The sequence below is a fragment of the Podarcis liolepis genome, assembly GCF_965112155.1.
Source record: "Podarcis liolepis genome assembly, chromosome: 10".
NCBI lineage: Eukaryota > Metazoa > Chordata > Lepidosauria > Squamata > Lacertidae > Podarcis > Podarcis liolepis.
Genome location: NC_139562.1, coordinates 74,015,363 through 74,027,579, shown reverse-complemented (window position 1 = coordinate 74,027,579; position 12,217 = coordinate 74,015,363). Strand labels below are relative to the sequence as shown.

At 38.4% G+C, this 12,217-nt stretch overlaps 2 protein-coding genes across 16 annotated transcripts in view; one reads left to right on the top strand and one right to left on the bottom strand.

The window, feature by feature from the left end:
• LMNTD1 (lamin tail domain containing 1) overlaps positions 1-2,940 on the top strand; it is a 234,282-nt gene extending 231,342 nt beyond the window's left edge. Inside the window, exons 11-12 of one of the 4 annotated variants that reach the window (XR_014516765.1) lie at positions 534-819; positions 2,672-2,805. Coding sequence is in view for 2 of the 4 variants with exons in the window: in XM_083464182.1 (XP_083320308.1) it covers positions 2,672-2,815 (144 nt within the window). In the remaining 2 variants the exon portion in view is untranslated. Of the gene's footprint in view, positions 1-533; positions 1,994-2,671 lie in introns of those variants that run through there. The other 3 variants (XM_083464182.1, XM_083464181.1, XM_083464184.1) reach the window with 3 other exon arrangements.
• The window catches only part of UPF2 (UPF2 regulator of nonsense mediated mRNA decay), a gene marked incomplete at its 3' end in the record, with an annotated part of 54,169 nt that overhangs the window by 2,562 nt on the left and 39,390 nt on the right, over positions 1-12,217 (bottom strand). For 6 of the 12 annotated variants that reach the window (XM_083464135.1, XM_083464140.1, XM_083464145.1 and 3 more), the window contains 7 exons: positions 11,472-11,611; positions 10,885-10,989; positions 7,736-7,834; positions 4,370-4,537; positions 2,783-2,924; positions 2,000-2,120; positions 77-136 (listed from right to left, as the gene is read on the bottom strand). In XM_083464135.1, the coding sequence (XP_083320261.1) occupies positions 103-136; positions 2,000-2,120; positions 2,783-2,924; positions 4,370-4,537; positions 7,736-7,834; positions 10,885-10,989; positions 11,472-11,611 (809 nt within the window). Of the gene's footprint in view, positions 1-76; positions 137-1,995; positions 2,121-2,782; positions 2,925-4,369; positions 4,538-7,735; positions 7,835-10,884; positions 10,990-11,471; positions 11,612-12,217 lie in introns of those variants that run through there. The other 6 variants (XM_083464139.1, XM_083464142.1, XM_083464144.1 and 3 more) reach the window with 2 other exon arrangements.

The window sequence follows — 12,217 nt, the reverse complement described above, 5'->3', positions numbered from 1 at the left end:
GCTCTTTCACATTAAATGGTTTAGTGTGACATGGGAACTGGACCTATAGCTGGAACCCTCCTCCCCCAAAACTCACTTTTCTTTCTGTTTCCGTGACTAATCTCAGCTTCGGCGCTGTCTGTTCCCTCTCTCTCGCCTGATCATATTAAAAAAATAGGAATGATAATGAAATTGAGAAGTGCTCTAGTTTCTTTATGAACTGCATTCTTCTGCAATATACTTATTTATTTAAAGCATTTTATACCCTGCTCTTCAGCCAAGAGGCAAGCAAAGCAACTTAAAGTTATCCTATTTCATCTTTTTTGAGGCTCAAAGTAGTACCTTTTTCGTAAGTGGGAAATACAATAGGCACAAAGGTCAATTTTAATTTCCAAATCCCCCTCCCCACTGTAATTTTACACTGCAACTGCTCTGTTACACCACAGATAATGACTATGGTTAGACAATGGATTCACAATTATGATCATGAAGTAAAACAGACATTGCATATTTTTGGAGACATTAATGTGATTTCATTTCTCCCCCCAATACAGAGACTGGTAAGGAATAATCCCCAAGGTGACCTGAATTGAGCCCTATAACAGCTATTGCTGCTCCTCTGGACAGGAATTGCTGGGCAAAGGGACCAATTCAAGAGAAAGAATTGAAGTGAACAGAAAGCGGTAAATGGTGCATGCTGCTGCCAAGGCTAAGTGTGAAAACCAGGAAGCTCCCAGTTCAAATGTCATTGGATAAGTCACCATTTCAGTTCCACCACCAACAGCAACACAGACAAACTGAAATAAAAAGATAGAAAAAAAGAACTGGATTTCCATTTTGGTGGGTATCTTGAATAAGTTTAACAATGATGTCCTCTGACTCCCTATCCATCAGCTGAGGTTAGGACTCCCTGTCTGCCAGAATCAGACACCTGGATAGCATAAATGTCCAGGGTAGATTTGGGCACTGTAAACACCCATTTGGAACTGATGAGTTTTCTCCCTTCAGGTAAAGGTACAAGTTCTCAAGTTTCATTTTTATGCATTGCTTCCATTACCTCTGACATAGCATTAAACCAACACTTTGCTAATTTTGGTTCCATATCATCATTTTTTTCAAAGCATTCTGGTTCATAAGCTACTTTCATTGCTTTATGTCAGTGATGGCCAAACTTGGCCCTACAGCTGTTTCTGGACTACAACTTCCATCATCCCTAGCTAACAGGACCAATGGTCAGGGATGATGGGAATTGTAGTCCCAAAACAGCTGGAGAGTTGAGCTTGGCCATCACTGCTTTATGTGTAGTCTGATAATTTTGAAATTCACTCTGATAATGTGCAGGTGCTCTCCTTCCTCTTTCAGAGCATCTTAAAATAGGAGTACTCACTGTTTCAGGTTCTACCTTAACATCAGTTTCTCTATCCTGAAAAGTTTCTTCACTCATTGTGGTTTGTCTCTTAACCGCCTATTTGATTTTTCAGTTTGTTTCTGTGTCTCACTTTCAGATAATCTCTGACTTGAAGGAAGACACACTTCAGAAGTATTTTGTCTACCTTGTACTTGCGCTCATGAAAAATGATATCTCTACTCACTATTACATTTTTGCTTTTTAGAGACCCACAGTCTATATACCCTTTTGTTTGAGAATCATAACCAGGAAATGTACATTCTAATCCCCTTGAAGAGTTTCCTGCATGTCTCTGCTTGAACATGCACAAAACATTTACATCCAAACACACGCAAATGTCCCAACTTGGGTTTTACAGCATGAAGCAACTTATAAGGAGTAGTGTTAGTTACAGAGGTATATAATCTATTTAGAATGTAGCTAGCTGTAACCAGTGATAACAAGGCGGTGGTCCTATCAACCCAAGATTCTAAGCAGAGACATGAAGCACTTAACCCCTGAAAGAATTAGGATATTATCACTTCTATCCTAAGGGTTTTTTATGTTTGAAAGAGTGAAAGCTGCAAGAAGTTGAAAACAATGCAATAATCATCCTGTTTCTAGAATACCTACCTTCCACCAGTTTTAAAGATTAGGTCGGCATTAGGTGCTCCCTTGGGATGCTGATAACGAGGCCGCCGTTCCCTGTTGGTATTTGCTGGAGCTGGACGCTGAGCCAAGGATTGCATCATCTCTGCATATTAAATATACACATATATAGATATAAATATTAAAAGTAAAGAAGGCAACAGAGGTACATTGCAAATTCAAAGGAGTTTCAGGGATGGCTCTCATTCTTTTAATATTTCAATGGAAGAATCCTGGGAAATGTTCTTTTGTGAAAGAGTTAGACACACCTGAAACACATGAACAATAAATAAAACACATTTTTCACAATTTTCTTATTTTTGACAAAATACATTTTTAAAGGCAAAACACTGGTATTTAAGATGTTTTTTATGTGCACATTATTTACCAATATTTTTTTCTGCCAGTCAGAAACCGCAGTAACAGATTGGTTATTAAATGAGCAAACCATGTTTCCACTATGCTTGATGGAAGGTTTTCACCTATGATTCCTTATCCAGGCAACCAGCCATACAGGCTGGGTGAAAAAGCCACTTCAAATGATGACAAATGTCTAACTGACATTTATTTGGAAGATTGAATCTTTTAATTTTGTTTAATATGTTTTTCTTTAATTTGGTAGTCAAGAGAATAAATGATCTGTCAATTCCTTTGCAGGAATTTGGAGCAGGCCCACACAAAACCAGTCAAATGGGCCTATGTGGTAGAAGGTTGAACCTCAGCAATAACCTCATCTATATGAAGGCCCTTCGGAAGGGTAACTCATACCTTGATAGTCCTCTTGTTCCTGCCGTTCATTGATATCCAGTGTCAATTTTTTCATTCTCATCCTCTCCTCTTGCTCAGCTTGTTGTTGATTCCAGTGATTTGCAGCCAATTGAGACGACATTGGCACATTTAGGATCTTAAACTGAAGACAGACAAGACACTTCTGAGAACTTGTGCTTATTCTTTTATTGCTTGCATATTGCATTAGATTTTTATTCTGGCTGCATTTTTAAACTTATTGTAGTTTTTTATTGTACCATTGTATAGTTATGGGGAAGATTTTTTGTACAATTTATTTTATGTGGTGTCTTATATGTAAGCTCAATGAAAGGAACAAATGTATGACTCAACATGTTCTTGATGGAAGAAAAGTGCACAAACGTTGCTGGTTTTTATTTGCACCAATACTTGCAACTCTGTAAGTCCAAACTATTTCCAGAAGTGGGTTTTGAATGGACAGTGGAATGTCAGTCAGGTTAAAGATGACAAAACACTGAGCTAATCCTACAGATTTCAACAGAACAGAACTTCTAAAGTGAAAAAGGTGAATACTTAGGAAAGAAATGTGCCATTGGCTACAGAACTTTGCTACTTTAAAGTATTTCGTATATTATCATGCCAATCATTCACACAGAGCTTCAGAATGCACGCAGAGCCTTTCACATACATTCATTTGTTCCATTCCTTACAACTATCCTGCAATCATTACGATTCCCATATTGCAGATGGATGGCCCAGCAGAGACAGTGGTGCCCCCAGGGCCATCTAGCAAGGTCATAGGAGAGGGAAGATTTGAAGTAGATGCTTCATGATTCATAGTTTTTGGTTTCAGCTCCCATGTTAACATCAGCTCTTGATCCAGTCTAACATGTGACTACTGCTGTGTAAGAGCTGTTTGACAGTGGAATTTGCTGCCAATGAGTGTGGTGGAGTCTCCTTCTTTGGAGGTCTTTAAGCAGAGGCTTGACAACCATATGTCAGGAGTGCTCTGATGGTGTTTCCTGCTTGGCAGGGGGTTGGACTCGATGGCCCTTGTGGTCTCTTCCAACTCTATGATTCTATGATTCTATGATGGCTGTAATATAATTAAGCTAAGTGATATCCTTTAAAAGTGAAAATATTCTGGGAATACATTATTCTATTTTAACAGCAGTTTCACCATTTTCATGAATCACAGCTAGATAAAAAATATTCAAACATATACCACTCTCCGTGTATTTCTTAGAAGTAGTTTCTTGCTTTAGGCCCATATTTATGAGATGGGAAAGGATTAATGGTATTTTTTAAAAAAAGTTCTCCCAAAGGAAGGAAGGCAAACAGAAAGTCCATTTGACGCTTCAGTTCCTTATGATAGTCTGACGAAGACATGTGAGAGCCACAGCTGGCATTCCTCTCTGCCCTCCAAAAACAAACCAGTTTCAAAAGGAGGCGATGGCAACTAGGCAGCACCTTTCCAAAACAATGTAGTAGTGTCACTGAGCCACACTTCCCAAGGCAGCAGTCAGTGAAGTATACAGGATGACAAAAATTATGAATGAAATTAATATTGAAAAAGGAAAAATAACTCCCTTGTACACAAGGCCTCACCTGTTGCTTGTTGCCTTTTCGAGTTAACATGACAAAAGGCATGGTGTCTCCAGATTCAGACTCTCCTTCCCCGCCACCCAGGGGTGGACCCTTCTTGAGCTGGCTCTTGAGATGCAAAGGAATTGCAACGTCTAACTGATGCACTTTCACCGATTCCCCACTCCTTTGCTGAAAAGGCAAGAAATGGAGGTAACAACAAAACTAGGATACCATTCTTTAATTTAGAAAAACAAGTTAATTCCAGGGCTGCCTCACACACCACCAGGTGGCTTTTAAGGCTCCTATAAGTCATAATGAGAATCTAGGCCTTTCAGCATTACTTCCAGGTTCAAATGTTTGGAATTAGAAATGGTAGGTGGGTCAGCAAAATTATAAATTAAAGGCATATGCCGACAATGTGGTTTTAACATTAGAAAACCCACTAGAAAGTGTGCCGGCAGTACTGGAAGGAATTATGGAGTTTGGTAAATTGACAGGTTTTAAACTGAACAAAGATAAAACAAAAATGATAGTTAAAAACCTGGATAGTCAACTTATGAAGGGTTTAGAAAGAGTCAGTGGTTTGAAGAGTGAAAAAAAGTGAAATACTTGGGGATATGGTTAATGACAAACAATCATAATATTATTAATGATAACTATGTAAAGGTTTGGAAAGAAATCAAGAAAGATCTGGAAATTTGGCGTAGAATGCAATTGTCATTGTTGGGTAAAATTGTCGGTTATAAAAATGAATATACTCCCAAAGATGCTATTCCTGTTTCAGACAGTACCTACAGTTAATGACATCTGAAGCTTGAAGGAGTCGCAAAAAGATCTATCTAGGTTTATATGGCAGGGAAAGAAGCCCAGGATAAAACATAAGGCCCTGATTGATACTAAGAAGAAAGGTGGCTTTTCCCTTCCAGACTTACAATTATATTTTGATGCATCATGTTTATGTTGGTTAAAAGAATGGATTTTATTAAATAATAATTACTTATTGGATCTGGAAGGGCATGACCTAAAATTTGGGTGGCATGCATGCTTGCGGTATAGGAAGGCTAAGCTATATAAGAGGTTCTCAAACCACATGATTAGAAAACACTTGTATAGGGTATGGGAAAAATATAAAAACTTATTAGAAAGGAAAACACTGATGTGGTTGCCACCAATAGAAGCCCTCACAAGGAAAAAATTAATACACAGACAAACTGGAGCACATATAGAGATTTGCTGACTGTCACTGGGGAGGAATACAAATTGAAAGAGTGTGGATCACCTTCATGAAGTTTTCCTTCATGAAGTATTTAACACCAAACAGACCAGCAAAAGTGTCAAAATCAATAAAGGGTAACTGCCGGAAATGTAAGGTAGCAGAAGGAACATTCTACCATGTGTGGTGGTCATGCAGTATAATTAAAAATTACTGGGAAATGATTTATAATGAACGTTAAAAAATGTCCAAAAAAGCCTTTTCTAAAAACCCAGAAGCATTTCTTTTTTTCCTTTTTTTAAAAAAAGATTTTCTTGGTTTACAAAAGTACATGCCTTGTCTCTTTCTTCAAGTTGTACAGTCTTTTCTACAGATCAGCTACAATTCTTACAAGACATTAGTGTTGAGTTACAGTATAAGGTCAAGAAGGGGTGAAATTTATATTTTTTGCAGTGTACGCATGGGGTTTCATGTCAGCGTCAACTAGATAGGTTCTCTTTCTATTTGCTTGTTACGTTTCTTGGTAGTGAGAGGAGTTGGGGGCCCGAGGTATGACTGGTTGCCTGTGGCTGGCTGGGATGGGGTTTGTTTGCCTTTGTGAGAGGGGCAGGAGGGCTTGTTGGGGCAAGAAAGCCAGGCTGATCCGAATGCTGTCGGTGGGCTCTTCTTGTTGTCTTGTTGGGCTGTGTCTGTGACAAAGGGAGCCATACTGGGGTGAAGGTGTCCTCTGCTGGGATTAATTACAACAGAAGTTGCTCAAACAGAGAGAAACTTTTTTCTGTATGTGACAACTGCCGCATGTGTGTTAACAGCACAAAAATGAAAAACAGATCAGGTACCAACAAAAGAAGAAACTGTTGGAATATGCGGAGCTAGCAGGGATGACCACTGGAATAAGAAATCAAAATGATAAAAGATATAAGGAGGACTGGATATTTTTTATTGATTATATGAAAAAGTAGCAGGATGGCAATATTCTCAGCAGTGTAAGCAATAACTAGATTAATGTGAGGAGTTGAGATAGAATGAGGGAGCCAAGAAAACGCAAGGAGACGACAAAAAGAACCATGGAAGAAGATGAAGGGAAGTCTGTAAATGATTGTTTTCTGTTTTTCTGCTATTTTTAAATTTCTGCTTTTTATTATTTTTGAGGTTTTTCATGTATTATTCTTGATGTTTGTATTGAAATGTATCAGAAACACAAAAAACAAACCAACCAAAAAATTTAAAAAAGGAATGGTAGGTGGGTATCTCAGTTGTTTGGTATAGCATAAAAATAGGAGAGAAACTATGAATTACTGTTCTAAGTAAAAAAAAGTTTAATTTTTGATATTCTATATGTACATAATTTATCATGCATATGTACATTTTTATATTAAAAAACCTGGGTACATATATATATATTTAGAGCTGGAGTTCTGATTGATCTATTAGAAAGCTTTGACATAAAAGTTAATGACTGAAAGATGTAAATTTTATTCTCCCAAATTTGTTCTGAATGTGGGAAATAAACTGCTCTCCTTTTCCAGTTTGTAATTATCTTTAAATACAGCATTATTGTTTATCTTTTCTATACAGTATATTATTCAGCTCTTTAACTATGAATTTTTAAACTGATTTTAGAATACCATGAAAAAGGAACAGCAAGGACCAAAAGGCCTGCTGCTGCTTTTGCTTTGTTTCCAGCTGAGTTTTGGGGGCTCCCGTTTTTGGCTTCACACACTACTACATTTTTAAAGGAGATATACCCATGATTTGCATGAATGTCGTAAGCAGGTGCACTATTCAGGGAGTTGCCCCTGTGCTATGGCCATAGCTCTATGCCAGAAGTACAACCAATAGCACATCTAAGAATGCTAATATGTGAAATGGGTCCCCCAAAGTAAAATACTTTGGTTTCTCTCAGCTGATTTAACAGTTATGTCCATATTATGGCATGAATAGTTTCAAATTTAGCTTGTTTCAAACAAACCAGAATTAATGTTTGCGAGCTTCTGAATTCCTCTTTGCAGCCACATCAGAGAAGAGAAGCACACAAGCCGGCTTGGGGGGTGGGGGGCTTGATATACAAGGAAGAATTGTAAAATAATCCCTCCATGCTAAATGTCGTTGTGTATAATGGATACCAATAAGAGTAAGACATATGAGTGACTGATTAAAAATCCCATTAATACCTGTAAATTTTCAAGCACCATTTTGTCCAACGCCTGAATGAAGTCTTCATCTTCAGCACATGGGACACGCTTAAGTCCACCTCCTTTAATCATGACTTCCTGTTAAATAAGGGAGGGCAGGGAAACAACATTATTATGTTCTCTAGATTAATGTGCATAAGTTATCCCTCAATTAGGGTTGGCCAACAGGCTGAATCTTGCCTGTGAAGCAATATCTGGCCCCCAATGGCCATACAAAACTTTAAAAGAAAAATGTGGGATAATTTCAGTCATTAGGACAAAATGTTTTCAAAAAGGTAGAGAGAAGTAGAAAATAGTCCATGTTTTAATGCTTTGGGATTTGTATGTAATGCAGCTCAGGCATGTACTTAAGTGCACGTGCTCCATTAAGTCCTTACTGCTCCATGCAGCTGGCTGTATTCTTTGGAACCAAGCCGCCTGAAGAGTTGGATAGGTGGCAAAAATAAGAAGGTGGCTGGAATATGGGCCTCTCTCACTCAGGCTAAATGGAAGACAAGGGAGCAGGGCTTTTGGACAGGTCAACAGTCTTAAAATCATTCCAACTACCGGTCAGAGGGAATTAGTACAATTACAAGCTCTCACTATAATTAAGGCTTTCTAGTTCTAACTATTAGGTTTAATGCTAAATTCTTACTTTTAGTTACGTAGGTTTCATATTGGGCTTTCTCCACAACACACACTTGGCTTCAGATAGGGGAGGAAATATGCTTGCTTTATAAAAGGGACACCACTTGTATCTCTCAGAAAACAAGGCTACTTTGCAGATTAGTTTCTAATACAGGAAGTTGAGTTAGTTGAAGCACAATTGTAAGTTTCTTTTAGCTGCCCCTTCTTTTAAATTACAAATAAAGGAGCTGCACTATGTATTTGTTCTCATAAAGTCTTAGCTTCAGATCCTATGCATAGATGTTGCCAGTACAACAGCTGGCAATACAACAGTAAATTTCGTTGCAGGGTAATGTGACCAATTCTATGAGATACTATTTGTTTTCATTAATGCTCTGGTCCATGGGGTCACGAAGAGTTGGACACGACTAAACAACAACAATGCTCTTCCATAACACAAGACGTTTACGGTAGGCATTCTGCAGGTTTCTGATAAATCCAGTCTAGAGCCAAATATCAGTTACATCTTCGTAACTTGATATTCATATGAATTTGTGTGAATTGATAATCCAAAGTAAACTAATTAATATTAACACCTACGTACTTAATGGCCTGGTTTGCATGCACTAAGTTTGCATGCACCTGTTTGACATGTGCTTGAGTTCTTCTCTGCACTGTGGTGTACAGGGGTTCTGCCAAGTTTAGATTCACTTGCAAAGAATCTCAGAATAAAGAAATTCTTCCAGTAGCACCTTAGAGACCATCTTGGTATGAGCTTTCGTGTGATACCTGAAGAAGTGTGCATGCACACGAAAGCTCATACCAATAACAAACTTAGTTGGTCTCTAAGGTGCTACTGGAAGAATTTTTTTTATTTTGTTTCAGCTACAGCAAACCAACACGGCTCCCTACCAGTAAAGAATCTCAGCTTACCTAAGAGCCAGGGATCTTGGCTTACAACAAACAGTGGTTTAAAAAGCCAGCTTCATAACCCATGATTTGAAATGGACTCGTTTAGTAACCAACCACCGTTTTAAAGCAGAACTCCTGGTTCTATTAGTAGATAGGTAGCCGTGTTGGTCTGCCATAGTCAAAATAAAAAATTCCTTCCAGTAGCACCCAAGACAGACCCAAAAAAGAAAATAACAGAACACCTCTAGTCATCACATACAGCTCCCAAGTTAAAACAGTACAACGCATCATCAGAGATCTACAACCTCTCCTGGACAATGACAGTTCTCTTTCTCAAGCTCTGGGAGGAAGACCTTTCATTGCCTACAGACAGCCACCCAATCTTAAACAACTCCTAACCCACAATAATACTACAACCAGACTTAACACAGACACTGGCACCAGAGCCTGCAATAAACCCAGATGCCAACTTTGCTGCCACATACACCCGGACAACACCATTACTGGCCCCAACAACATCACACATACCATCTCGGGACTATTTAATTGCTCATCGTCTAACATTGTGTATGCCATCAAATGCCAACAGTGTCCTTCAGCTCTCTATATTGGACAAACAGGCCAAACCTTACGCCAAAGAATAAACGGACATAAATCTGACATCAAGAATCACAGAACAGAGAAACCAGTAGGAGAACACTTCAATCTCCCAGGGCATTCTATACAAGATCTCAAAGTAGCTGTTTTACTACAAAGGAATTTCAGAAATAGACTGGAAAGAGAAGCTGCTGAATTACAACTCATTACCAAACTTAAAACCATGAAAAGACCTGGGCTTAACAAAGACATTGGATTCTTATCTCACTATACATAACTAAACCATTTCTCACCTTCCCACCCCTTGCCTTTTCCTGTAAGACCTATTACAGTCGTTAAGAGTCGTCAACAGGCTCTCCCAGCTATCTGCCTATCTCCCATTCCCACCATCCTTCTGAGTAACACCCCTCCCCACCTTCTCACTATATAGAAGGATCTGGCAACTTCTATTTCAGTGTATCTGAAGAAGTGTGCATGCACACGAAAGCTCATACCAAGAACTAACTTAGTTGGTCTTTAAGGTGCTACTGGAAGGAATTTTTTATCCTGGTTCTATGTAATGCTCAGCAAGATTTTTTGAATGAACACTAAATTCAATGGAAGTCCTTTTCCTGGCAGCACAAGAGTAAGAGAACAGAGGGGGAAAGAGTTCAAGTCCAATGTTTTGCTTGGGCTTGTGGACTCTTGTCCATGTAATACTGCTGAAACACTAAACCATGATGTGTGGTGTGGCAGTCTGCTGAAATTCAGTCTGCTGAAATTCATCTTGCGGTAATCTGGGGGAGGGTGTTTTCTGTTGTGGAACTCAGCTTTTGGAATATGGCAAGCACCAACTTGGATGCTTTGGTGCTTGCTAAAGACGTATTTGTTTTGTTCATCCAGGCATTTGCTGGTCGTTAATATCAAGCCTACAGTACTTATGTGGCTTGCTGTGGATTGAGACCACTAATTGACCTTCTAATGAATGTTTATAAGAAATGTTTTAAAGAAATAAATAGTACAGCAATACATACAGTATTTTCTTCATCAGTTTCATTTTCCTTATTAGAGTCTGTGAGATAATCAGTATTTTCTTCTTCCTCCTCTTCTCCCTCTTCGTCATCATTATCAGAGCCCTCCTGAAATGTTTACTGGAGTTTTAATGCATAATCATAAACCATGTTTTAATGAAACTGATTAACATATACACACACTTAAATTTACACTGTCTCAGAAATCTCTCCTCCATGGTCATTTCAGTTCTGCTTAGCCTGTTGATGGTGAGTGAAGCTCCCTCAGAACCAGCTGCACTGTGCATGGCATGCACATGTTCATTCAAGTTCAGAAACTCATTTACCCCCCTTCTACCCTACTTAATAAATGACCAGAGCTCCAAGAGACTCCAAGTGGGTCTGGCAAACAGAACCCAACTTTGCAGTTCCCATAATAAAATCATACTTATCGGCGGCAGTAGAAGGACCTTGAGCACAATAACTACCAGGTTACCTCCATCTTTGATATTTGGAGCCTCAACTGGTAATTACTCATTATGATTGGCAACAGTTACACAGCCCAGCCCCTCAAATTGTAGCTTAGTAAATTAATGGTGGAAAAAGAATACCTCCTCCTCTGGCTCATTTATTTCACTTTCATTTCCAGATTGCTCTTCTATCTCGACTCCACCTTCTTCCTCCTCCTCATCTTCCTCAAGGTTCTCTCCCTCAGTAATTGACTCTTTAGAGTCCTTGTCATTCACAAGGCCTAAGAAAGGAAATAAGAATTATTAATGAGTGGCATTAGAAAGAATTCTGACCGTGTCGGAGATCCAACACACATGTACTTGTAAGGACTACTGAAACCAGTGGCTATTCACTCCCAAGTAACTAAGGTCAGGACTGCAGTTTTACTTAAGAGATACATGCAAAGGGTCAAGCTAAGTTTACGAACAATTCTCAGGACATTTTACTGTCCCATCAACCAACATTACTATTTTCTTTTGATAGATGCTTACCCTAATTTTTTAACAGAGAACCACAATAATAATGGCTTTTGTTACTTGATTGTTACTTGCTTTTTATAGGTTTTTTGCCAGCACTAAGCATGTGATCAAAATGTGGTATGCATCAAAGGAATTACGCAATTATCTAACAGAAAAAGGGGTTGTGAGAGTTGATATTAAATGCAAGGTTATTTTTTTCCTTTTCTTTTTTTTTAACTTTTATTTTGCTTTAAACAGGTACATATAAATATAGACAACCAAAATTACAAAGGAAAATTCCTTAATAGTAATGAAAAAAACTACAAAAGACTACAAAAAATATCGAAGTACATGATACAGAACATAGGCAACTATGGGAAAGATAAAAG